General features: G+C 42.7%; 1 protein-coding gene, 2 non-coding genes and 1 pseudogene across 4 annotated transcripts; 2 read left to right on the forward strand and 2 right to left on the reverse strand.

Annotated features, from left to right (window-relative positions):
• Positions 1 to 32: 32 nt before the first annotated feature.
• LOC110500938 (homeobox protein SIX6-like) lies at positions 33 to 7,204 on the reverse strand. 2 transcript variants are annotated; one of them, XM_021578443.3, is made up of 3 exons: positions 6,438 to 7,204; positions 3,574 to 3,737; positions 33 to 3,304 (listed from the first exon to the last, which is right to left on the reverse strand). In XM_021578443.3, exons 1-3 carry the CDS (start codon positions 6,843 to 6,845, stop codon positions 3,091 to 3,093), a joined length of 786 nt encoding a protein of 261 aa, XP_021434118.1. In that variant the 5' UTR covers positions 6,846 to 7,204; the 3' UTR covers positions 33 to 3,090. The 2 variants fall into 2 exon arrangements, with proteins under 2 accessions (XP_021434118.1, XP_021434117.1); XM_021578442.3 differs by having other exon boundaries at positions 6,423 to 7,204.
• A 16,822-nt stretch (positions 7,205 to 24,026) lies between these two features.
• LOC118942800 (beta-1,4-glucuronyltransferase 1-like) lies at positions 24,027 to 26,685 on the reverse strand (annotated as a pseudogene).
• trnas-gcu (transfer RNA serine (anticodon GCU)) lies at positions 25,326 to 25,407 on the forward strand. Its single transcript has one exon. It is a non-coding gene; the product is annotated as a tRNA-Ser (tRNA).
• A 570-nt stretch (positions 26,686 to 27,255) lies between the features above and the next one.
• trnas-gcu (transfer RNA serine (anticodon GCU)) lies at positions 27,256 to 27,337 on the forward strand. Its single transcript has one exon. It is a non-coding gene; the product is annotated as a tRNA-Ser (tRNA).

The raw sequence follows: 27,337 nt of genomic DNA on the forward strand, positions 1-27,337 counted from the left end.
CATGCCTCGTTCGTGCAGACCTCGACATCAGGTTTGGATCAACATTGTTTCATTTATTCCACATTCATACACAACCAGACACATTTTTACAAAACACTTATTTTCCAATGAATACATCGCACAACAATGTATTGTTTAGTGATGTTAATGTGGGTATATCTATATAAAGATACAACAGTCATATATATGAACCAGGTCGTTATTCTGTCCTCAAAGGTTTATAGGCACATCAAGGAGTTGTGCTTCACGTTCACCCTTAGGCTACTTATCAATCTTGCTTTTATATTTCGTAGTTTCATTTCGTTCCTATCCCATTCACTCACTTACTGTTTTGCTCTGAAAGGCAACGCATGTATGAAGTACATCTCTAGAGAGCACTGAATAATGCCTCATACAACAGTCTAAAGAATATACCAGGTTAGAATAATATTATAATGGAGATGTTTTGGACACATCATCCAAAGCAGCATAGTTATACAGTTGTTACATTGTCATAATAGAAGAAGAATGTTAAACTATCTAATCTAAATGCAAATGTGTGGTGATGACGTGGGATGTCTTTTCCATACATAACAACATTGTCTGGAGCCTAAGTCTATTTGTTGTTCTGTTAGCTTTCGGGAACAGTAATGGTTTAGAGCGGTGGCTAAATGGAAGTGAATCACAATTACAAGAGTTCCGTGTGGCTGTGATGCCCACAGAACTATGATACCCATGGAATGAAAGTCGACTGAGAATCTGTAGTTCCTTTTTAAGGCAGTGACGTCATAAGCAGTTCTGAGTTGACAGACGCCTGCTCATGTTAGAAACCAACAGCCTACCGAAGGCATTGTTCATTGTAAGGGGCAAACTAAGAAACGGGATTAAAGCTAGTACTCAATGATAGACTACTAAAAAAATAGACTCCCTATGAGTTGAAACCGGTCAAAACATATGATATTATAATTCAGGTTCAGTATTTACTCTAACTCTAAGACTGTGACGATGTATATTATTTCTATAAATAATCTGCCTGAGAATAGTTATTGCTGTTATAGAATATGTTCTTGCTCCTGACTGACTGACTACCCACGTTCCAGCCCAAATCTACAGGACAGAGAATTGTAGTTGGTAATTCTTTGTACAAGTCAGCAGCACAGTCATAAAGTACTACAGTGGCTTGCGAAAGTATTCACCCCCCTTGGCATTTTTCCTATTTTGTTGCCTTACAACCTGGAATTAAAATTGATTTGGGGGGGGGGGGGGGTTGTATCATTTCATTTACACCACTTTGAAGATGCAAAATATTTTTCATTGTGAAACAGACAAGAAATAAGACAAAAAAATTGAAAACTTCCACGTGCACAACTATCCCCCCACACAAAAAAAACCCAATACTTTGTAGAGGCACCTTTTTCAGCAATTACTGCTGCAAGTCTCTTGGGGTATGTCTCTATAAGCTTGGCACATCTAACCACTGGGATTTTTGCCCATTGTTCAAGGCAAAACTGCTCCAGCTCCTTCAAGTTGGATGGGATCCGCTGGTGTACAGCAATCTTTAAGTCATATGACAGATTCTCAATTGGATTGAGGTCTGGGCTTTGACTTGGCCATTCCAATACATTTAAATGTTTCCCCTTCAACCACTAGAGTGTTGCTTCAGCAGTATGCTTAGGGTCCTTGTCCTGCTGGAAGGTGAACCTCCATCCCAGTCTCAACTCTATGGAAGACCGAAACAGGTTTCCCTCAAGAATTTCCCTGTATTTAGCGCCATTCTTATATTCTGACCAGTTTCCCAATCCATGCCGATGAACAACTCCCCCACAGCATGATGCTGCCACTACCATGCTTCACTGTGGGGGTGGTGTTCTCTGGGCGATGAGAGGTGTTGGGTCTGCCCCAGACATAGCGTTTTCCTTGATGGCCAAAAAGCTCAATTTTAGTCTCATCTGACCAGAGTACCTTCTTCCATATGTTTGGGGAGTCTGGGGGTTTGCTTATTTTCTTCTTTAAGCAATTGCTTTTTTCTGACCACTCTTCCGTAAAGCCCAGCTCTGTGAAGTATACGGCTTAAAGTTGTCCTATGGACAGATACTCCAATCTCCACGGTGGAGCTTTGCATATCTTTGGTCTCTTTGTTGCCTCTCTGATTAATGCCCTCCTTGCCTTGTCCGTGAGTTTTGTTGGGCGGCCTCTCTTGGCAGGTTGTTGTGGTGCCAAATTCTTTCAGTTTTTTAATAATGGATTAGTGGTGCCAGATTCTTTCCGTTTTTTAATAATGGATTTAATGGTGCTCAGTGGGATGTTCAAAGTTTTGTATATTTTTTATAACCCAACCCTGATCTGTACTTCTCCACAACGTTGTCCCTGACCTGTTTGGAGAGCTCCTTGGTCTTCATGGTGCCGCTTGCTTGGTGGTGCCCCTTGCTTAGTGGTGTTGCAGACTCTGGGGCCTTTCAGAACAGGTGTATATATACACTCAGATAATGTGACAGATCATGTGACACTTAGATTGCACACAGGTAGACTTTATTTAACTAATTATGTGACTTCTGAGGGTAATTGGTTGCACAAGATCTTATTTAGGGGTTTCATAGCAAAGGGGGTGAATACATATGCACGCACCACTTGTCAATGTTTTAGAATTCTTTGAAACAAGTAATTTTTTTCATTTCACTTCACCAATTTGGGCTATTTTGTGTATGTCCATTACAAGAAATCCAAATAAAAATCCATTTAAATTACAGGTTGTAATGCAACAAAATAGGAAAAACGCCAAGGGGAGTGAATACTTTTGCAAGGCACTGTAAATAACCGTGTACCTCACAGTCGTGTGCGATGGTGCATTTTAAGTGCATGTGTTTGTGAATGGTCCAATCCCCAACCCCCCACCCCTCCCCATTCTTCCACTAGCAAACACATCAAGTGTCCATATCGAGTCTTTTGTCAATGTGTTCAATCCCAACTCACAGACAGATAGTACTTCTACAGTGTCTATATTGTCTCTATATCTGTGGGGCCGGGGCTTCCTGGCTGAGAACCAATAATAGCATCTCCCTTGAGGACTCAACCAATTAGAGCCTCTCTCCAGCTGCACTCAATGACCCGACCTCAGGATTCAAACTCGCTGTCGCTGCTGACGGAGATGTCGGGGGTGGAGGCTCCGGTGCCCCGAGGGTCGGTGCCAGTGCTGCAGTCGCTGGCCTCGGGGCTGCCCGGGTGACAGGGGGAGGCAGTCAGCAGGCGGGGGTGGTGGGAGTGGCGCTCCTGGACAGAACCCTCAGGGGAGCATCCCGAAGGCAGGTGGGTGGGGTCTTGTTGCAGTCTGGGAACAGGGAGAAGGAGATTGTGAAGTTCGTTTTAGAGACACATGGTTGGTTGAAGTGTTACCTAAGTGGTACACTCTGTGACTAATCGTAGTGCTTTTGTCTTGAGGTAAAACAATAATCAATTGGCTCACACTCAAAAAGCAGTCTTTTGATAAATTGCTTAATTTTTCAGTTTAGAATTTAGAACATCTTCAACAAGACACAGAAAGTCAAAGGTTCCAGCTGAGTAACCTTCTCTCTTGCCTTGACTTGAGTCTTGACGTACCTGTTTTTTGCCGACGCGGCCCTGTCTCTCTGGCGTCGGTTCTTGAACCAGTTGCCGACCTGTGTAGGCGTGAGTCCCGTAGCCTGGGCCAGGTGCCGTTTCCTGGACGGGTTTGGGTAGGGGTCCTGGAGGTACCACTCCCTGAGCAGGCTACGAGTTCTCTCCTTGGAGACATAAAGGACACAACAATGGTCAGTTCCCTGCTTCATGTAACCAACAGTGTTCATAATAATCTATATCTTTCACAATCAGATATGACATATGCAGCATATGGGTGTGATATCTTTCATTAGGCTACTCCATTGATATTGTTAAGAGAAGATTTCCTGCAGGAGACCTAAGCCATGCTGAAAATAATCGTATTAAATTGGATTTAAGGGATAATATTTATAATCTACATTATCAACATAAATATGTTATACTGTATATTGGCTCAGGATAAAAGGGCTTAGTACTGGAGAGAGGGCTAGATGCCTTACGATTAGTAGAGGTTTATACTTTGTGGGGCAGCAAGATGATTTGCCTGCAGTATCTGACTCTACCACAAGAGGGGGATGTTAACGGGGGAGTTGGGACATTACCTAAACTCCACTGACCTACTGTACGATCTATAGCAAAAGTCAGTGCTCAGCCTTAGACCCTTCACCTAATGGTCTTGCACAGACTTTACCCATTCAATATTGTCAACAACATCCTGGGCCAGAGAGTGATGTTGTTTCTGTGGAAATGTGACCTGCTCAACGCGTGTATCTGCCCAGCGTTAAGTCTAGGACTACTCAGTCCGTCACAATCTTTTTTTTGTGCTGTGTGTAGCTACTGTATCTTCTAAAATGACCTATTCCTTGCCCTGATGCAAGTGATTTCATATGCATTTAGTAGTGATTTTGTTGGTTGAAGTGCATTTCGAAGCAACCAAAATCCTGCAATGGTTAACAGGAATAGGGATGCCTTATGCCTGTGTTTTGTTGTTTTCTAAAGATAACTGATGATGTCTATACTGATATCCAAAAGGTTAAAACACTGTTAAGCCCAACATTTCCCCCTAGACCTAATGATTGTCAGCTTGGTTCCACAGACCTTTGCGTTGGAGTGATGTTGACTGCGACAGTAACCTGGGCGTGATCCAAAACGGAATATCTCTCTGTTTCACTTCAATAGTGAAAGGTTCCGGTATTCAGTGGAATCGCAAATATCAAAGACACTGGCCATCCAGCACCAAGGAGAGTGGTGCTTATTTTTTTTAAAGTTTGTTTCATGTTGCATTATCGTTGCCCCGTCCTCTGTTATTTGTGTAACCAAGTGTAGCCTAGTAGCTAGGTCTACTGTGTAGCGTAACCTACGATGTTTATGTCTGTTCTTTTTCTGAACCACTCCAAAAATAAGTTCCTTTGCAGGAAAATAAAGTTATTATATTCTATCCCAGGCTAGGTGATTGCTCACTGCTGTTTAGTTGGTGGAAACTCCAGAGTAAAAGGGAGCTTGGCTTATACCGCCACGGGGGGTCTCTGACACGCAAGGTTTATACTGTAGCAACCTGACTCCCTCTGTGACTGCATCCCAAATGGCACCCTATTCCCAATGTAGTCACTACTTTTGACCAGCGCCCATGGAGCTTGGGTCAAAAGTAGTGCACTATATAGGGAATAGAGTGCCAGTTGGGACACAAACACATGCACTATAGCCTACAGCCTATAGCAGCACAGTCCCCATTCAACATGCTCTTATGGAGCTCTTTAACCACAGGATTACTGCAGGTTGAAGTAGCCTGAAATCTAGACCTAGTTTGTGCTAACACTTCCCCTCCTTGTACTCTGTGTCATATGAGGAATGGATTGGTTGTCACAAAAAGATTGTTACCCAGGCTAAGGTTGAAGAGCAGAAGCATCTCTTCTCACCTATGTCATTTACATGCTGAGATGTAGATTTTTTTTAAATGAAAATACTTTAAAAAACAAATATATATTTTGTGTAGCCTATTGAGTCTTGATTTGGCTGACATTGCTTGTTCCTTGGCTATAACACTTATGTGCTTTTTTTTATGTTTTGTGAATCCACACAAAGACACTAACGCATATTGCCAGTGGTTCAGCAGAGAGACTGTAGATAATCATGTATTGGTCTGTCCCTCAGTAAAGGAAGTGACATGTGCAGCCACATTACTACAGATAAGATATGTCCTGTTTGAAACTTTGCCATCGAACTTTGCCATCAAACTCAAAGCAGTGAATGGTAGAAAGTGAAACGCCATAACATGACATATTAGAACATAATTTAACAGGATCTCTGTGGGAAACACCATTGCATTCATTTGTTTCTCTATAGAAATAACCTACAGCCTCTTATGTGAAAATATTTTACTATGTCTAACCTAACCTTGCAGGAGGGAATTGACCTCCTATTATCTATAGTCTGAGTTAACAGAGATCAGGACTGGAGAAAAAGAGAGAACCCTTGTCAGTGACTCAGTATCATTAGCTTGATATGCCAAGGTGCCATAATGAGACCATCTGAAGTTATTTCAGATTTGTTGTTTTATTTAATTAACCTTTATTTAACTAGGCAAGTTAGTTAAGAACAAATTCTTATTTACAATGATGGCCAAGGAACAGTGGGTTAACTGCCTTGTTCAGGGCAGAATGACAGATGTTTCAGTATAAGAATTTAAAAATGTTTTACAAATGTACAATTAACAGTGAGTCAGCCCAGTAGGCTATATACATTATTGGTTACAGTCAGATATTAGTTACGGGTTTCGTTCATTTCTAATTTATAGCCAGTTAGTGTATATAGGCATGTATGCATGATGAAGGTGCGTAACTATAGGTATGGTGCGAAAGAATAATACTTACAGCTTGGTGTCTCACCTTAAAGCAGTGCGTCTTCTGCTCGCCGTCCCAGATGGTGCGAGGCAGTGGGAACTTCTTCCGGATACGGTACTTCTCCACCGGTCCCAGGGGACGGCCCCGGAGCCGCTCTGCCTCGCGGTAATGCGCGTCCAGCCACAGATCTTGGAGTTTGGCGTGAGACTCGCGTGTAAAGCGGTGGCTCTGGAGGATCTGGTAAAGCGCCTCGAAGTTTCCTCCGTGGAAGGCGACCAGCGCCCGGGCGCGCATCACTGACTCGTGGCGGTTGAGAGCCTCCCCGGCGGAGCCAGGGACAGCATCAGGCAGGGACCATAAGAACCGACCCAGGCGCTCGATGTCGCCGGTCTCTTCGAGGTTCTCGCACACCCGAGCCACTTGTTCCGGGGTGAACATAGGCAAAGGGAACATCTTTCCCCTTTTTCGTTCTTCTCAGACTTTGTCAACAAATAAAATTGTCTATATTATCATTTATCTAAAAAAAAAAAATGTTGGTTCAGCTAAATGGACATGGCCAATGGTCATATCATTCCAATTGTCTGGTGCGTGAAGTGTCCTTTTACGCACCACGTCCCAGTGAGCCTCCCAGTGATGCGGAAGTTTAGTTGAATCAAATATAGTTTTGTAGTAAAAATAAATCTGATTGGCAGCGAGTTCCTTATGTAAGTTGTTTCTCCTGTCTTTTCCCGGTATTGGCAAGCTATGCTATATGTGACAACAGTCGCGTCGGAGCCAGGCACTTCCTGGAGTTCTGTCGGTTCTAGTAGGCTAAAGAAAGAACGCCAGGAGTCGACCTGTATTTATAGATAGAAATAATTAGCATCTTTGTAGATGTTTTGAGAGGGATTATGCGCCTCGCAGTCATTAGCCACTTAGCGGGGGGTAATGTGTATAGAGGTGACAGCCTGATCAGATTGTTTGTTTTAGCCGAGGGATACATTGACTGTCAGGATGATTGGGAAGCTAACAACAAGGATATTTAATTGGTCTGATCTGCATGATTGGCCGGCCGGGGGAAATCCAATACAGGCCAAAGGACAGGGAGGAGGATGTGGAGAAGAGAAGAGAGGAGGAAAATGTGTGTAATCAAGCGTTTTTTTTACCCATTAGGCCTGGTTGGTATTTACTAGAAAGTTAATTCACCTAAATAGAATGAAGTGATACATAATCAATAACTTTTCTATAACCAATCACTTGATAATTGGAATAGTAGAATAGTGACATATTATTGTTGTGTTTTATAATAATGTGATAAAATGTTTGGTTTAAAAACATCTATATTTGACTCGTACGTATAGTTTTAGTTTACAGTTTGTCAACAAATGATTATAGGTCTTCGGTCAATTGTGCATATATATTTTAGATAGGCCTAACCCAAACTGAAGTAATTATATTCGGATATGTTTTTTTGTTTGTTGTTGTTTTTCATCCTGGTGAATGGATGCACCCTGGCTCATAACATGTATGGGTTATAGATGACAGACCGCTTCACAGCTATAGTGTATGCTCTGATTTGAATGCGGTTTGAATCTGAGCGCCAGAGCTACCGCGCTAAGGCCTTGGCAATCTGTATCTGTATCACCTACGCGGCGGCCGCTTCCATTTGCCCACGGCGAAATCTCCCGAGATGCATGTTTGGCAAAGCTGCTAAGCATCCTCTCAACGCTCCCGGCAAAAGTAATCGCCTTTTAATTAAAGTGGACACTCATACAGTAGACCTATCCTCCTCCACCCCGGTCCGTCCCCGGGTCAGGATAGTTTTTTTTAAAAACGTCTCTGGAGGCAGGGTGATGGACGGCAGTGTTACTCGGGGACACTGTATTATATGATCCTGCTTCATGGGTTCAATCCCTTTCTGATTTTATTAATCCGTCTTTAGGGGACACGTTTTTTATTAATCCGGTTTAGAATAAGCATCTGTCCACGATTGCGGTACAACAAGCACACATAATAAACTATATTATATGAGTATAGGCTATAGGGAATTGATATACGCTCTGGGTCTTTAGGCACATTGCATATTATTTTTTAATGATTCATAATTGTATTTATTAGGCTACTGTTTTGTTTAGGGGTCAGTTCAGGAAAATCCTATTTGAATTTATTTTATTTTTTTATTATTCTGGAATTGGAATTTCATTTAGTCTCCAGAATTGATGGAATTGAAATGGAATTGACAGTAACCCTGGACAGTTTACATCCATAGTCTCTAGACTACAGAACCACATCAATGCCGTGCCAATCCAGCAGACCATGCTTATGAATTTTGTGTGCATATAGGTTTTAAAATAGAAGTTGTGGTCATGTAAAGAAAGGGTCATGGTTTAGAAACAGGTCAAGTGGTTTAGTCTTGTCCAACAATCTTTCTACAAAACACAAATATGCGTTTACCAGACAATACAGGCTAAGCTGGAGACCTTCGAGGTCATGATTGATTATATCATTTAGACAACAGACAATTAATTCTGACTTTATGTAGAATTGAACTGTAATAGCTGAATAAATACTTTATTTTATTGGGAGATTTTCTTTCTTTAGTTTTCTTATTTTGTTTTATAACCTAAACTTCTGAAAATTACTAGCATAATTTAATTGACTACAGACACACTACATGTCCAAAAGTAGGTGGACACCTCCTCGTCTAACATCTCATTCCAAAATCATGGGCATTAATATGGAGGTGGTCCCCCTTTTGCTGCTATAACAGCCTCCATTCTTCTAGGAAGGCTTTCGAGTAGATTTTGGAACATTGCTGCAGGGACTTGCTTCCATGCAGCCACAAGAGCATAAGTGAGGTCGGGCACTGATGTTGGGCAATTAGGCCTGGCTTGCAGTCGGTGTTCCAATTCATCACAAAGGTGTTAGATGAGGTTGAGGTCAGGGCTTTGTGCAGGCAAGTCAAGTTCTTCCACATCGATCTTGACAAACCATTTCTGTATGGACTTCACTTTGTGCATGGTGGCATTGTCATGCTGAAACAGGAAAGGCCCTTCCCCAAACTGTTGTCACAAAGTTGGAAGCACAGAATCGTCTAGAATGTTATTGTATGCTGTAGCATTAAGATGTACCTTCACTGGAACTAAGGAGCAAGCCTGAACTATGAAAAATAGCCCCAGACCATTATTTTTCCTCCACCAAACTTTACAGTTGGCACTATGCAGTCGGGCAGGTAGCGTTCTCCTGGCATTCGCCAAACCCAGATTCGTCCATCGGACTGCCAGATGGTGAAGCATGATTCATCACTCCAGAAATGCGTTTCCACTGCTCCAGAGTCCAATGGCGGCAAGCTTTACACCACCCCAGCCGACGCTTGGCATTGCCCATGGTGATCTAAGGCTTGTGTGCGGCTTCTCGAGCATGGAAACCTGTTTCATGAAGCTCCCAACGAACAGTCATTGTTCTGACGTTCTAAACTGCCTCTGGAAGCAACTCGGTAGTGAGTGTTACAACTGAGGACAGACTATTTTTAGCACTATGCACTTTAGCACCGCTTCAGCACTCACGGGTCCCGTTCTATGGGCTTGTGTGCCCTACCACTTCGCAGCTGAGCCGTTGTTGCATCCTATGATGGTGTCACGTTGAAAGTCACTGAGCTCTTCAGTAAGGCCATTCTACTGCCAATGTTTGTCTATGGAGATTGCATGGCTGTGTACTCTATTTGAATCACCTGTCAGCAACGGGTGTGGCTGAAATAGCCGAATCCACTAAGTTGAAGGGCCGTCCACATACTTTTGGCCATGTAGTGTAAGATGTAATGTTCTAAGCCAGATGTAAATGACCAAATACACTCAAAACCAAGACATATATAAACAAAGCTAGATTTAATTTGTAATAATGTAGGCGAGGGTCTGGAAGCAAGTTCAGGGAGTGATTGTTTTAATAAATAAATGATAAACTATCAAAATAGAGAAAGTGGCACACTCCATGTATAATCTCCCAGCAATTGAATGGGTATTTACCAACGTTTCGGCATCACTGTGCCTTCCTCAGGGATAAATAAATGAAACATAATACAAACTACGAACTACTCACAGACAAGAAACAGAAACAATGACGCCTGGGGAAGGAACCAAGGGGAGTGACAGATATAGGGAAGATAATCAAGGAGGTGATGGAGTCCAGGTTAGTGTCATGAGGCACAGGTGCGCGAAGACGATGGTGACAGGTGTGCGGGATAATCAGCAGTCTGATGACCAAGAGGCCGGGGAGGAAGTATACATGACAATATTATTATTTATTTAAACAACTGTATACCTTCTGTGCAGAATACATGTTCAATGGATACATTTCTTTGTCACAAAAAGGCAAATGGAAACTAAAGTAGCTTGTGAAAGTAACAATATAAGCCTAGGCAAGATCATTTTAAACAAAATTCTGCCAAGTTCACGAGGCCCCCGATGATGTGATGCTCTTGGTAATGGCCTGAGTTGCCTAATGGTGAGTCCGCCAGTGTGTACAGGAACATTGATATTTGAAATGTTTATACATTATATCCTTGTAAAAATATTCATTTTAACTTCAATATTATTATATATTTTTTAATTACTCTACTAACACAATTGTAATGCTCGTCATGGGTGGAAGAAGAGGAGGACCAATGCGCAGCGTGGTAAGTGTTCCTATTCTTTAATGAAACAACTGAACACTGGGAAGAAAGAAAAAAACGACAAACGAACAGTCCTGTACGGTGAAGAAAAACACAGAACAAAATAATCACCCACAACTCAAGGGTGAAAACAGGCTGCCTAAGTATGGTTCTCAAATCAGGGACAACGATAAACAGCTGCCTCTGATTGAGAACCATACCAGGCCAAACACAGAAATACCAAATCATAGAAAAAAGAACAGACTGCCCACCCAACTCACGCCCTGACCACACTAAAACAAAAACATCACAAAGGAACTAAGGTCAGAACGTGACAACAATGTATAAAAAACTGTGACAAAATTCTTATTTTTCAAATGGAAGTAAATCCAAACAGTCCATAGCTCAAGACAAAGGTATAGATTCCCTGTACAAACAGTGGGCAGAGGATGATAGCCCATCTAGATTATCAGGGCAGTGGGGTGCAGTGTGTGTGTGCCTATGTGTGTGTCTGTCTGTCGGGAGGGAGGGAGGGATTGTACTGTGTGTGTGCAAGTGTCTGTTCACACAGCCAGTATAGAGGAGCACAGAAGGGGGGAGAAATTAGATGAGCCGGGGGAAGATCATACCTTATAGTTAATCTGACGCTATTAGGTCTTAGACACTTCTCGCGTTTGAATGCACACTTGTACACACACTTGCGTAAACATATTCACACACACACACACACCCCTCTACCCCCTTCCAAATCCCACCAATCTGTTAACACTTTGAGAGCAGACTGAGTGAGATTACCAATCTTCTTAATCATAGATGGAGATGGGATGAGGAGATTATGATGGTGTGTGCCAGTCAGTATCAGTGTGTGAGGGGTGTTTAAACTGTATTGATTTTTTGAATACCGCACATCCTTATAGAGGCATCGTTTTGATATGGTACAACACGATAGCGTGTCAATAAAGCCTGCTAAAGTTTATATTCCTGGCTGTGTTGTCAAAATTGCACTCTTGCCAGCTTTGCAAGGAAAGTTTACAAGCTGAACCAAACACAATATTGTTTAACACATGACCACTGAAGAGTGGTCATCAACCTTGTAGCAACATTTCCATCTATTTGTCCTGATCATTTTTTTGTTACCAGAGTTATATAGTTACATACTTTTGTGTTCTAATTAATTCTGTGACCATATGCACATATCGAGCCCTCATTCCCCTCTTCCCCTCCCCTCCCTGCACCTCTTCCCCTTTCTGGACAAAACAAGGTCTGCATCCCAAATGGCTCTCTATTCCCTACAGTGCCTATGGGCCCGGGTCAAAAGTAGTGCACCATAGGAAATATTGGGTTCCATTTGGGACGCAGGCCAGGACATGATGGTGGAGGTGGAACCCCACTTGGCATAATTAATTCGACTTAAACAAGAAGTCGCCTGCTTAAAAATGAGCTGTTGATTTTGCCAACACGCAAGGCAGGGGGTGGGGTCTGGGGCCCTGTGGGGCGGGTTATTACCCATCCAACCATGCTGTATAAATCCACAACTCAACGCAATTAACAAGCAACTGGGAGGAGAACTAATTAGTGTTATCGTTATCACCGGCCCCAACCCCTATTCCTCCTAAAGAAAGGAGGTCAAACACACACGCAACGAGCTCAGGAAAACACACCGAAACAAATGAATTAAGCACACATGCACTCGCATAACACACACTGACACACACACACACTAATTCCATCCCAGCAAGTGAAGTAGGGGCTAATTACAAACTTGTTTGCAACTCAATACCAGTATCCTCTCAGACAGGTCGAGTGTCCCCCACCCCCTCCCCACATAGGAGGGTCTCCCAGGCAGCACCATATGCCCAGGGGTCATTCACCAAACAAACAATATATTCACTTCCCCTTCCGCTGTTGTGAGGTGCTATAGGAGGAGAAAGAGCAAAGTCTCTAGCCTCAATTGGCCCAGGGTGAGCACAGAGGATTGAGATAGCAGTCACTGTGGAGGCAAATATTTGTGGTGGATTGAAAGACGAGGAGTGAATCCCCGTCTAAATTTTAGCACAGTCAGAAAGACCCCCACAAAGCTCTTATTTTAACCAGCATCTACCACGTATTATTAACAACATAACTGTTTTTGTTGTTTGAATTATACTCAATCTCGGTTTACTGTTTTTAAGCGAGGTACAGTATATGGCAGGATTATACATTGCCTTTACGATCCCTTTGACTTTTCCCACATTTTATTAAGTTACAGCCTTATTCTAAAACTTGTATTTGGGGAGTTTCTCCCATTCTTCTCTGCAGATCCTCTCCACCTCTGTCAGGTTGGATGGGGAGTGTTGTGCACAGCTATTTTCAGGTCTCTTCAGAGATGTTCAGGCTCTGGCTGGGCTACTCAATGACATTCAATGACATTGTTTGTAGACTGATGAGAAAAAACAAACAATTTAATCGATTTTAGAATAAGGCTGTAACGTAACAAAATGTGGAAAAAGTCAAGGGGTCTGAACACTTTCCGAATGCACTATAGATGGGATATCATCACCCAGAATAACATGCTGTACCCCCTCATTCTCTAGATGGCACATCATCAGCCTATCAATTGATTCTGAATTATTCATGATTTGTAGAAGGTTGTTCTCTAGGTTCAAGTCTCCATTCTCATGACCTTTGTATAGAGAGAGTCTGGCACTCCAATACGATGGGGAGACTTGTGTTAGTAAAAATTCTAAATTCAATTGTGTTATCTGTGTGTGTGTGTCCAACCTGTGTGTGTGTGTGTGTGTGTGTGTGTGTACTCTGAGTCTCTTGTCTCTCGACGTGTATGTCTCTCTGCCTGTGTCCAACCCCAGGGCTATCTGATAGCGAACCACCTCCCCAAGGAGGACCTGTTTGACGTCTCTCTCTACTGCCAGCACTACTGTCTCCTCCCCCTGGATGGGTTTTTTTCAGGTTCAGTTAACAAACCTCCTAACATAGTCCCAGACGGCACTCCACCACAGAATGTGGTCTTGGATGGGGATGCCTGCTCTAGTGTTTCTATAGCTCCACCTAAGGAAGGGATCACCGTTGCTGTGTGTGAAGATGAGCTTACACAAGGAGATCTCCTTTTGATGACTTATCAACCAACCAACAATGCTGTCTAATTTATGCTCTATGCACTAGAAAATAGACTTGAGGATGGATGGGTGGATCACTCTCAGGGTTTGTTTGCTGGGCTGGTCGTTGGCCCTTGTGCTTATGATTACTGTGATTTGTGACTAGCAGCAATGGCTGCTAGTGGTCATGGTGGTGATGTAAGGGGTTAGAACAATAGGAGGGCCAATGTCCTGTCTGTCTGTCTGTCTGTCTGTCTGTCTGTCTGGCTGGCTGGCTTCACTGCCATGACATTATAGCCTAGAGAACTCAGAGACGAGACGCTTAGAGAAGAGAACAGAGAATCTTAGAAGCTCTCTGTGTCAAAGAAAGAACACTGTCCACTTCTGGATTCTGTCTGTAACTCAATAGGCACCTCTGTCAAATGTTGGTTTGTGGTCAAAATGTTATGACTCAAATTGCTATTGAGTTATATTTTATTTCTACCAATTGTAGTCAAATTGAATATCATACTCACAGAAATTGTGCTTAACTTTTTAATTGACATTGTCTTTCAAGTCTCTTTACTTCCATGCCTGTGAACTCACAGAGAACTATCTGCTTACCAGTTTGGCCATCATGTCTTAGGTGACTTAATAGGAGAAAAATAATTGAATTCTCACACCACGCAGCCTCGCTGCGATTCCTTGATATAACAGGTGTTATTGGAGTTGTTTAGGAATGCTAAAGGGCTTAAAAGGTAGGACTTATTCTCACCTAATACTTTAATACTCATTAATTCCTGATTCAGTGACTTACCTCTATTGAGCCCCCCCTTCCCCCCTCCCTGTCCCACCCTGCCCCACCTGCCTGCCCCAGCCCAGCCACTCTGCAGCTGCGCCAAATTACCCCCCGGGAGGGACAGGTGGATAAAGTGAGGGCTGGGGGAGGGATGAAGGGATGGAGGGTAGAGGATGGTTATTTAAGAGTGCTTAAAGGCTCAGTAAAGTTTGTTTGTTGTGTGCTAATTTTGTCTGCCTTCATGTCACCTAGATGTACTGATAGGAGTGCACTACATACACACTGACCTGAGCTTGTACATACTCTTTAGAGCACTGAATAGACTTTAATGATTGACTAATTGATAGTTGCCCATAGAGAGACACACATTCTGAGACATTGTTTGCAGCATGGTTATTATTAATGTATTGCAAGAAATGGAGAATAAGTGGAAATAAGCCACGGCAAAAATCAAAAACAACTTCTAAAACTATCTCCTCTGCTTTTTCTTATGAGAAAATACATGTTGTATATCACTGTATGTACTGTGTACTGTACCAGAACTATGGATAAGCTCCTCTCCTCTGAGATTTAATGCCGATCCTGGGAGCCAAACTGTGAGGGCCCAGGGAATGTGCAGCCAGTCTACAAACACAGTACAATAGGCCAATTGCATCATGCCATCCTTCATCTGTTACTAAATTATTGTGATAGAGGAGCTTGCATTAGCTCATTGATCGAGGAGACAGATTTAACTTATCTCTATGTGGCTAGTGTCAGTGTCTGGTCAGTGGGTTCCCGACTCCAAGGTTCTGGTTCCTTGTTGTGTGTGTGTGTGTGTGTGTGTGTGTGTGTGTGTGTGTGTGTGTGTGTGTGTGTGTGTGTGTGTGTGTGTGTGTGTGTGTGCAACTCTGTGTGTTTGTGTATGTGTGTGACAGTGTGTGCGCGACTGTGTCAGAGGGGGATGCCCTGTCCAGCCTGCCCCCGTCTGTTTGTTCTCTCCTGGTGAATTCCGGCAACAGTGGGTAGGAGGAGTATACAAGCAAGGCACTGGGGAGGATAAAAGAGGACGGTGGGAGAAGGAGGAGGAGGCTATAAGCAAGGCGCTGGTGAGGCTCAGTGAGAGGGATTACCTAGATCCATTAGGCCTGATTTTTCTTCTCCCCCCCGGGCGGTGTCACGTCCTATTAGAACTGCAACCACTAGCTGAGTACCACGGTGGTGGAGGCGTATTTAGCGGGATACGTTTAAAGCGCAGGTAGCCAGGGCGTCCAAGAACACTCGACTTAACTGGCCATGAGTGATCTGGATGCGTGCATCGGTGGGAGCTTGTTCCGTAAGCAGACAGGTCGCCTGCTCCTAAAGCTGGCATTGGTGACTGATAAGCTCACACTCGTTTAAGTGAAACGGATGTTTCAGCTCACTTCTGTCCAGGCTGCTCTGCCTGGTGTTAAGTGTTACCAGAGGTGACCTGTTCCTGTTCCTCTCGCCCCTGAGACACAAACAAGTCTCATCTTTTCACTTGAAATGGATTTTGGTTTCTACTTTTCACATTGCTTTGCATCTTTTTTTATTGAAGAGTTGCTTGTAGAGTTCACATAAATGTTTTATTATATAAGTATTTCATTTCATAAGTAGTTAAGTTGTAACATGTTGATCGTCATGACCTGACCTCATAGTGGAATCCAGGTGAACTCATCAGACATGTAACACTCAACAACTAGTTCTTGTTGGACAGTATAGGGCAGTCATACTCAATAGGCAGACTCCAAATCAAGAACGGGGTCAATACGGACCGCGGGTCCTGACTTTAAACAGGATTTCTTTTTTTGGGGGGGACGACGACTCAGTCTGGCTGTGAACTTTCTGCTGTTGGGAGTTGTAATAGTGCATTGGCAGTTTTCCTATTTTTATCACATTCACTTACAGCCATTTATAACTGGTCAAATAATATAAATCAAATAATATAATTCAAAAATGTCCAGTTGATCAACTTGCCCATGTTAGCTAAGTAGGTAAGCTAGGCTAACCCCATGGCAAAATGTGTAGATTTTGCAGGAAATTTGCTTTCCAGCTGCGAACTGTTATCTCCGCCAACAAGAGGCGTGTGAACAGTTTGGGGTCGCATGGGTAGCGAAGTGGGGTTTCTTACTACGCGGATAAATTCAAATATCTACCCGGACCTTTGCCACCTAGGAAATTTGTGTGACCGGACCTTCTCAAATATTATTTGAATATTGTGTACCGACATTTTTTGGGGAAATGTTCAATGTGTTTCCATCACATTTTCAACTCTACTGATAGTTTTGTCACAGAAACTGTTGCGTTAAATAGCAAAAATGTTCCTACTCTGGTCTTGGCATGTACTCTCTAGCCAACAGCTGGCAGATACAGTGCGGGTAGATGAAAAAAATGATGTTGAACTTCACAGGGTGGTGAAAGTGCACGGTATGAGCTTGAGGCTCCTTTCCAATAAATTCCGCCGGTCTGATTCTTTTTCTTCGAGTACATGAAGTAACAGAAGTTGTCATCAAGCACTGATTTCTATCTGCAACATATCCTTTTGGTGGAGACCCATCACTGGTGGGAAAATTCACAAACGTTTACGTATGCATACAAATCGGATGTAAACCTAACTTGTACTGACTCGTTTGTTACAGAGTACTATAGTTCAAGTAAACCCAACATACAGAGACGCGTTTGAAGTCAATTCGATACAACTTTCTCTCCTCAGGGGCAATCAATTAAGAAAGGCATTGATTTCCAGTCAAGTGCTTTCCAATGGTCAATCAACAGGGGAAGCCGTCATTAGCGCACAGTAAGGTCCTAATGCTGAACATTTTCAATGACTGTCTGTTTAACATGCTGTGGCAATAGACAAAAGGTAATTCAGCTCTTTATACTTTGTCTGTGGGTGCACCCCAAATGGCATCCTATTTAGTGCACCATACAAAAGGGAATTGGTGACATTTGGGACGCAGCCGGTCTCTCCAGTCCTCCGAAGTTTTGGGGTCACTGCTACCTCACTGCAATTCTCATCCATGAAGTGACCCGCAAAAAAAGCCCCCCTCAAAAGCCCCACTAGGCCGAAGGCTCCAGCATGTCTGGTCTTCCCTCGGTACACATACACCCCTCCTCTGCCTCCTCTTCTCCTTGTACACAGCCAATCTAGTGGTAGGCCTCCTGCTATCTCCACACAGAGGCCAGCCCTAATTGCTCTTGTCGTAAAGCTCCCTGACCCTAATAAGCTGCAGCTCCCCAAAGCTGTCGAGATAAACCCCACTTTACCTCACCAAACCTGCTTAATGCCACTCCTTATCCGTACAACCCCCCCCTCCCTCCCTTCCCCCCTCTGCCTTCTGCCACTCAAACACCATGGACGGGACGGTGACGTACTGAGGAAGAGTGAAAAATAGGAGCAGAGGGAAAGCGCAAGAGAAAAATAAACAACGTAGTCCGAGTTATTGGTCTGGTGAGATGAAGAGAGGCACAAAAACAAGAACGCCCTACGATGAGAATGTTGACAAAGAAAATCTGCTAATATGGTTGAAGGTAGAGTTGTTGGAGTGAGAGAGCAGGGACGAGATGTGTATCTGCTTAGATAGATCACTGGTGTGATAAGTTAAAGTGTTCGGATGATGAACCAAGTGCCCAGCAGCAGTGATTACGTGTTATTCCCTTCCGTGTCTCACCACCAAGTTCAATAAATGAGATCACAGGGCTTTGTGGAGTTCACTTCAAAACAGGTTGTGTTAATTACTAAAAAAGATAGGATGTTAGGTCGAATCACCTTTTAACCCAGGCGTCAGCTTCTATTGGTTTAGTTAGTGACATCTTTTAAACACTGAGACATGTTGTGTCCTCACAAGTTGTGAGCAACATCACATTACATACAGTGGGGAGAACAAGTATTTGATTCACTGCCGATTTTGCAGGTTTTCCTACTTACAAAGCCTGTAATTTTTTTATCATAGGTACACTTCAACTGTGAGAGACGGAATCTAAAACAAAAATGCAGAAAATCACATTGTATGATTTTTAAGTAATTAATTTGCATTTTATTGCATGACATAAGTATTTGATCACCTACCAACCAGTAAGAATTCCGGCTCTCACGGACCTGTTTGTTTTTCTTTAAGAAGCCCTCCTGTTCTCCACTCATTACCTGTATTAACTGCACCTGTTTGAACTTGTTACCTGTATAAAAGACACCTGTCCTGTTCTCCCCACTGTATATGGTTTCCTCTAAAAGAAAGATAAAAGTTAATTTGTCAATTCAAAAATGTAAAATTGCCCATTGTTTTATTTGTGGATTTTTAACTTTTTCACATTGAAAACTGAGGGAAATTGAAATCATGAATAAAAAAAACTGCCCTATTTAATTAGTTTTTTTCAACTTGTTAATTACATTTCTTAAATTGACAACTAAATTCACCCCGAACCTGATATGCAACCCCTATCTGAGGGAAATTGAGATCTTGAATAAAAAAACTGCCCTATTTAATTAGTTTTTTTTCAACTTGTTAATTACATTTCTTAAATTGACAACTAAATTCACCCCGAACCTGATATGCAACCCCGATCACCAAAATATTAGTGAAATGTAGAGAGAAATCTGTTGATTTCCTTCCCAATCATCATAGAAGTAAATTGGTTAGCATGAAAATCTACTAGATTGACGTACTCAGGAACTTGATTTAGACTCAACAGAATAAGAACTGCGATCCAACACGACAAGTCTTATTACCATAGGTAACCTTACTCCATTGCCTCCTACTTGGTTGAGTCGCTACTACACACAATTATACAGTGCCTTGCGAAAGTATTCGGCCCCCTTGAACTTTGCGACCTTTTGCCATATTTCAGGCTTCAAACATAAAGATATAAAACTGTATTTTTTGGTGAAGAATCAACAACAAGTGGGACACAATCATGAAGTGGAACGACATTTATTGGATATTTCAAACTTTTTTAACAAATCAAAAACTGAAAAATTGGGCGTGCAAAATTATTCAGCCCCTTTACTTTCAGTGCAGCAAACTCTCTCCAGAAGTTCAGTGAGGATCTCTGAATGATCCAATGTTGACCTAAATGACTAATGATGATAAATACAATCCACCTGTGTGTAATCAAGTCTCCGTATAAATGCACCTGCACTGTGATAGTCTCAGAGGTCCGTTAAAAGCGCAGAGAGCATCATGAAGAACAAGGAACACACCAGGCAGGTCCGAGATACTGTTGTGAAGAAGTTTAAAGCCGGATTTGGATACAAAAATATTTCCCAAGCTTTAAACATCCCAAGGAGCACTGTGCAAGCAATAATATTGAAATGGAAGGAGTATCAGACCACTGCAAATCTACCAAGACCTGGCCGTCCCTCTAAACTTTCAGCTCATACAAGGAGAAGACTGATCAGAGATGCAGCCAAGAGGCCCATGATCACTCTGGATGAACTGCAGAGATCTACAGCTGAGGTGGGAGAATCTGTCCATAGGACAACAATCAGTCGTATATTGCACAAATCTGGCCTTTATGGAAGAGTGGCAAGAAGAAAGCAATTTCTTAAAGATATCCATAAAAAGTGTCGTTTAAAGTTTGCCACAAGCCACCTGGGAGACACACCAAACATGTGGAAGAAGGTGCTCTGGTCAGATAAAACCAAAATTGAACTTTTTGGCAACAATGCAAAACGTTATGTTTGGCGTAAAAGCAACACAGCTGAACACACCATCCCCACTGTCAAACATGGTGGTGGCAGCATCATGGTTTGGGCCTGCTTTTCTTCAGCAGGGACAGGGAAGATGGTTAAAATTGATGGGAAGATGGATGGAGCCAAATACAGGACCATTCTGGAAGAAAACCTGATGGAGTCTGCAAAAGACCTGAGACTGGGACGGAGATTTGTCTTCCAACAAGACAATGATCCAAAACATAAAGCAAAATCTACAATGGAATGGTTCAAAAATAAACATATCCAGGTGTTAGAATGGCCAAGTCAAAGTCCAGACCTGAATCCAATCGAGAATCTGTGGAAAGAACTGAAAACTGCTGTTCACAAATGCTCTCCATCCAACCTCACTGAGCTCGAGCTGCTTTGCAAGGAGGAATGGGAAAAAATGTCAGTCTCTCGATGTGCAAAACTGATAGAGACATACCCCTAGCGACTTACAGCTGTAATCGCAGCAAAAGGTGGCGCTACAAAGTATTAACTTAAGGGGGCTGAATAATTTTGCACGCCCAATTTTTCAGTTTTTGATTTGTTAAAAAAGTTTGAAATATCCAATAAATGTCGTTCCACTTCATGATTGTGTCCCACTTGTTGTTGATTCTTCACAAAAAAATACAGTTTTATATCTTTATGTTTGAAGCCTGAAATGTGGCAAAAGGTCGCAAAGTTCAAGGGGGCCGAATACTTTCGCAAGGCACTGATTCTGCCAAAAGCATTTCATAGTAACGCCAACTGAAATTATCAAAACATTTTACTTTAAAAAAAATTGGTAATAACATAGGACAGTCAATTAATTTTCCCCAAAAATACAACATGTAATGAAAAGTAATTTCAGAAACATGTTGTAGTTTTTGTTGTATTTTAATATTTGAAAAATATCACAATGAATATGTAAACTTCCAACAACAAATCTTTTTTTTCACTCCCAAATAACTAAAGAATATTATTTATTAGTGGTTGGAGAACAGAGTTCTGGCTATTCTGTGCTACATTTAGTCCTTCACAGGGCTAACAAGTCAGTGACCACCGCTATGCAAAATAGTAATACTGTACCATATATTCACAATGCAAAATAACCAGGATGAATACTATGGATACATCCTAAATGGCACCCCATTGTTCCGCAAGTAGTCTATAGGGAATAGGGTGCCATTTGGACGTGCCTAGGGGATCATACGGGACCTCTGTCGACATCCCTACTAAAGAGAACAACATACAGTTGAAGTCAGAAGTTTACATACACTTAGGTTGGAGTCATTAAAACTCGTTTTTCAACCACTCCACAAATTTCTTGTTAACAAACTATAGTTTTGGCAAGTTGGTTAGGGCATCTACTTTGTGCATGACACAAGTAATTTGCCAACAATTGTTTACAGACAGATTATTTCACTTATAATTCACTGTATCACAATTCCAGTGTGTCAGAAGTTTACGTACACTAAGTTAACTGTGCCTTTAAACAGCTTGTAAATTTTCAGAAAATGATATCATGGCTTTAGAGGCTTCTGATAGGCTAATTGACATAATTTGAGTCAATTGGAGGTGTACCTGTGGATGTATTTCAAGGCCTACCTTCAAACTCAGTGTCTCTTTGCTTGACATCATTGGAAAATCAAAAGAAATCAGCCATGACCTCAGAAAAAAAAGGTTCATCCTTGGGAGCAATTTCCAAATGCCTGAAGGTACCACAATCATCTGTACAAACAATAGTACGCAAGTATAAACACCATGGGACGACGCAGCCGTCATACCACTCAGGAAGGAGACGCGTTCTGTCTCCTAGAGATGAACGTACTTTGGTGCAAAAAGTGCAAATCAATCCCAGAACAACAGCAAAGGACCCTGTGAAGATGCTGGAGGAAACAGGTACAAAAGTATCTATATCCACAGTAAAACGAGTCCTATATCAACATAACCTGAAAGGCCGCTCAGCAAGGAAGAAGCCACTGCTCCAAAACCGCCATAAAAAAGCCAGACGACGGTTTGCAACTGCACATGGGGATAGAGATCGTACTTTCTGGAGAAATGTCCTCTGGACTGATGAAACAAAATAGAACTGTTTGGCCATAATGACCATCGTTATGTTTGGAGGAAAAAGGGGGAGGCTTGCAAGCCGAAGAACACCATCCTAACCGTGAAGCATCATGGTGTGGGTGTGCTTTGCTGCAGGAGGGACTGGTGCACCTCACAAAATAGATGGCTTCATGAGGAAGGAAAATTATGTGAATATTTTGAAGCAACCTCTCAAGATTAGTCAGGAAGTTAAAGCTTGGTCGCAAATGGGTGTTCCAAATGGAAAATGACACCAAGCATACTTCCAAAGTTGTGGCAAAAAGGCTTAAGGACAACAAAGTTAAGGTATGGAGTGGCCATCACAAAGCCTTGACCTCAATCCCATAGAACATTTGTGGGCAGAACTGAAAAAGCGTGTGTGAGCAAGGAGCCCTACAAACCTGACTCAGTTACAGCAGCACGGTCAGGAGGAATGGGCCAAAATTCACCCAACTTATTGTGGGAAGCTTGTGGAAGGCTACCCGAAACGTTTGAACGAAGTTAAACAATTTAAAGGCAATGCTACCAAATACTAATTGAGTGTATGCAAACTTCTGACCCACAGGGAATGTGATGAATGAAATACAAGCTGAAATAAATCATTCACTCTACTATTAATCTGACATTTCACATTATCAAAATAAAGTGGTGATCCTAACTGACCTAAAACAGAATTTTTACTAGGATTAAATGTCAAGAATTGTGAAAAACTGAGATTACATGTATTTGGCTAAGGTGTATGTAAACTTCCGACTTCAACTGTATGTGTTCATAATATTAACTATTTGTACTTCAAACAAATGCAAACCATACAACTCCAATCCTTGAATAAATAAGTAACCATTTACATTAAATAGACATTTAATTTCTCTAAACATTCAACAGTGTTTTGTTATACCTGCAGGTAAACGCAACTAACTCTTTCCAGTTAACACACTGGTATCACAGCAGTGTTAGACTCAAAACACCTGTCACTCTTTCCCACTACATCTCTCTATGGGAGTGTCAACCAAACCCAGCTTCTATAGAACAATGAGTCTATTTACAAAAACAATTGTGGTCTTCAGTAGGCACTAGAAATGACAGGCCCACCCTCACTGTCAATGCATAGGTAATGCTGATTATGATGATGATGTGAAAACCTTACAGTCAAGTGTCTACTATTGCCATCTAGTGGTTGACCGACTTGGACAAATGAGCAGAAATTCAGGGACCAGTGATCATTTCATGTTTATGTTGTAGTGCAGTTGGTAATTTGTTGATTTCTTGATGGACAGAAGTCTTGTGAACTCATAGGAATGCTGAACTCCAAATCAACACCTAGCCCGTACTTAGGGAGAAGTGATCCAACGCTGATTCACACTATAGGGCCAAACCGTACTGTTCTGGCTTGGATATCTTCCTCTCACATGGTCCTACCCAGCAACAAAGATGGATGCGTAACCAGGCCAACCCCTAGTTTAACCCTATAGTGTCAATCAGGCACCAGTGTTCTCAACTTGTCTCCTCAGCAGCGTTGAGGGGAGGAGGGGTACTTGGTCTTCAGACCCTCCTTGAAGCTGCGGAACAGGAGGCGGCTCCTTCGGTTCTCCTCATCCTTCCTGCTGTGGAACTCGCCATGAACTTTGAACCCTTTGTGCACCACGAAGACAGAGTTGAGGACAGAGAATCCGTAGCCCGTCACGTGGAGCTTACAGGCATGGGGAGGGAAGAGGAGGAGGTAAGGGGGACAACATGAAATGGTGAAAACTTTTAATTGAATGAAGTGTCAGGACAAAGTATTTATTTATATTCTATTTGTATAATGTATGTTTTACTGCTGTGCAAGAATCTCTGCAGTGTCCTTTGTCTGTTGATAATGTAATGTAGTCCTAACTGTTTTCAACCATACACACACACACACACACACACACACACACACACAGTTTTTCTCAGTTTCCATTTTTCTTGCCAGAGCTCCTGAAAAGCTCAGAGTATCGGTAGCGCTGCTGCTTACCGTGCAGTTTCGATAGAAAGGAGAGGAAAAATCAGTTGCAAGACTGCTACCATTACCAGAGCAACACTTTAAACACGGAACATTCCTTATAGTAATGTATTTCCGGGCACTGCATGTACACCACATACAGCAAAAACCCTTTAGCAATATGCCCCAGGTAGGTATAAAATTGACCACTGCAAGGTGGCTAACTAGTTACACGGAGCTCATTTCGGAATTTATTTATGGGGGCTCTCCTCGACTGTCTCATGCCGTTGACATCACGCAGTGCTGCCGTAGGATTCGATAAGATTTTCAGTAGTGAAATCATTGCACGGGCCTCCTTCATATTTGATGATATGTGTTTTTGTCAATCTCATAGCATTAAAAAACACATTTGGAGAATGGTGAGAATTTATACATTGTATAAATAGACGGGGTTTATGACTTTGTGGCTGTGGTAACTAGTGACCTTGTGGAGCACGACTACGCTTTTCTACCACAAACCCTAGTATAGAAGGGCACGTAGCTAGCTACTGCCCTTGTGGACCATTTATTGTGTTCGTAGCAAACAACTGCATGTTCAAATATGCTATTTGGTTTGCTTGCACTTTTATGAAAATGCTCTCTCGAATAACATAACCCAAATAAATTCATGACAGTAGTTATGGGGTGTGATAAGTTAAGCTCTGTGACTCAGAGGACGAGGTGGCCGAGTGGTTAAGGCGATGGACTGCTAATCCATTGTGCTCTGCACGCGTGGGTTCGAATCCCATCCTCGTCGACAAATCTTTGTTTATGTATATTATACCGCTGTGCAAGAATCTCTGCAGTGTCTGTTGATACACACACACACATCTGTCGCGTACTGTGAGCAACTGGCTACTTTTATCCATACAATACTGGCTGATGCGGTTAAAGCCATGAAGCCGTGGTACAGGGGCACGGTGCGGGGCCCAATGTAGAAGGGCTCCCAGGGGTCCACCCAGGATAATGTATAGATCACGTCCAGGGGCCCCAAGCCTTGGCTATCTATGTCTGTTCACCCACTAGGAGTAGTTGGTGGGGGCCTGGCACTGTGGGTATGGCACCTCATTGAAGGGCTGCACCTCTCCCACCTGGTACAGCTGTGCCAGCTCCGACTTGTTGGCAGGCATCTTGTGTACATGGCAGATCTCAAAGGCACGCAGAACGATGACCTCGTCTGTGGCAGGTTCACGTCTCATGACCAGCGCCAGGAACTGCTGGTGGAGGTCGGTACTGGTGCCATGTCGATGACCAGGATGTAGTTGGCTTCCATGACGCAGCTGGCAAAGTTCTAAAGAAGATTGTTTGGATAGGACTATGCCATACCCCCGATGGCATAGTTCTGGTATTTTGTCTCGGTGCGTCTCCAGCCTGGCGATCACCGCGGCACAATCCTCCAGACCTGTACCCGTTCCTGCTCAGGGAAACTCGCCATCTTCCCGGAGTGGCACACCATGTGGAAGTCCACTGAGGGCAGAAGATGCTGAGGGCTGTGGCAAATGTGGCATCTTGCCCATGTGCGAAAATAGCCACAGAGAGGGTTCTGCCAACATTCCACCAAAGAGTCCTGGGGATGCAAGTTGTTGATGGATGTGTGCGTTGCTAAGGCCAATTGGTGCGAGCATCCGTTCCATTCTTCTGATTGGTGGAGAAATGGCTGTTGACCAAGTTATTGTACACACGGTATTTCCCGCTGGCATCAAATATATCCCCGTGGACAGCGAGTACCTGAGACGCTCTAACCGTGAGTTTTTCTCCGAGTGGCCATTTTTCTTGCCAGAGCTCCGGAAAAGCTCCGAGTATCCGTAGCGCTGCTGCTTCAGTTGCAAGACTGCTACCATTACCAGAGCAACACCTTAAACACAGAACATTCCTTAGAGTAATGTATTCCCGGGCACTGCATGTACACCACATACAGCAAAATCCTTTAGCAACATGCCCCAGGTAGGTATAAAATTGACCACTGCTAGGTGGCTAAGTAGTTACACGGAGCTCATTTCGGAATTTATTTATGGGGGGCTCTCCTCGACTGTCTCGTGCAGTTGACATCACGCAGTGCTGCCGTAGGATTCGATAAGATTTTCAGTCGTGAAATCATTGCACGGGCCTCCTTCATATTTGATGATATGCGGTTTTGTCAATCTCATAGCATTAAAAAACACATTTGGAGAATGGTGGGGTTTCCACTAGATAGCACATCCACAAAGTTGTCTATATCGTAACAATTAATGAAAACAAAAACTTGCTTTTTGGTCATAATTTATTTTGATGTTAAAGTTAGTCATAAGGTACGCAGTGTGGTTGTGGTTCAGTTTAAAATCAGATTTTAAGCAGATACATTGTATAAATAGACGGCGTTTATGACTTTGTGGCTGTGGTAACTAGTGACAACCTTGTGGCGCACGTCTCCGCTTATCTACCACAAACCCTAGTATAGAAGGGCACGTAGCTAGCTAGTTCGACGTAAAATGGACCAGTTATTGTGTTCGTAGCAAACAACTGCATGTTCAAATATGCTATTTGGTTTGCTAGCACATTGAAATAACCCAAATTCCCCCCTAAATTTAAGATAAATAGGGGTTTTGGTTTATGGTGTGACTCAGAGGACGAGGTGGCCGAGTGGTTAAGGCGATGGACTGCTAATCCATTGTGCTCTGCACGCGTGGGTTCGAATCCCATCCTCGTCG

Source organism: Oncorhynchus mykiss, chromosome 21 (genome assembly GCF_057628025.1).
Source record: "Oncorhynchus mykiss isolate SJ-2025 chromosome 21, ASM5762802v1, whole genome shotgun sequence".
Lineage (NCBI taxonomy): Eukaryota > Metazoa > Chordata > Actinopteri > Salmoniformes > Salmonidae > Oncorhynchus > Oncorhynchus mykiss.

Coding starts and splice junctions, on each gene's coding strand:
- LOC110500938 (XM_021578442.3), bottom strand. CDS start 6,845: ATGTTCCCTTTGCCTATGTTCACCCCGGAACAAGTGGCTCGGGTGTGC. Junction 3,738..6,422: donor TTAAGGTGAGACACCAAGCT/GTAAGTATTATT, acceptor TATGTCTCCAAG/GAGAGAACTCGTAGCCTGCT. Junction 3,305..3,573: donor GCCGCGTCGGCAAAAAACAG/GTACGTCAAGAC, acceptor CCCTGTTCCCAG/ACTGCAACAAGACCCCACCC.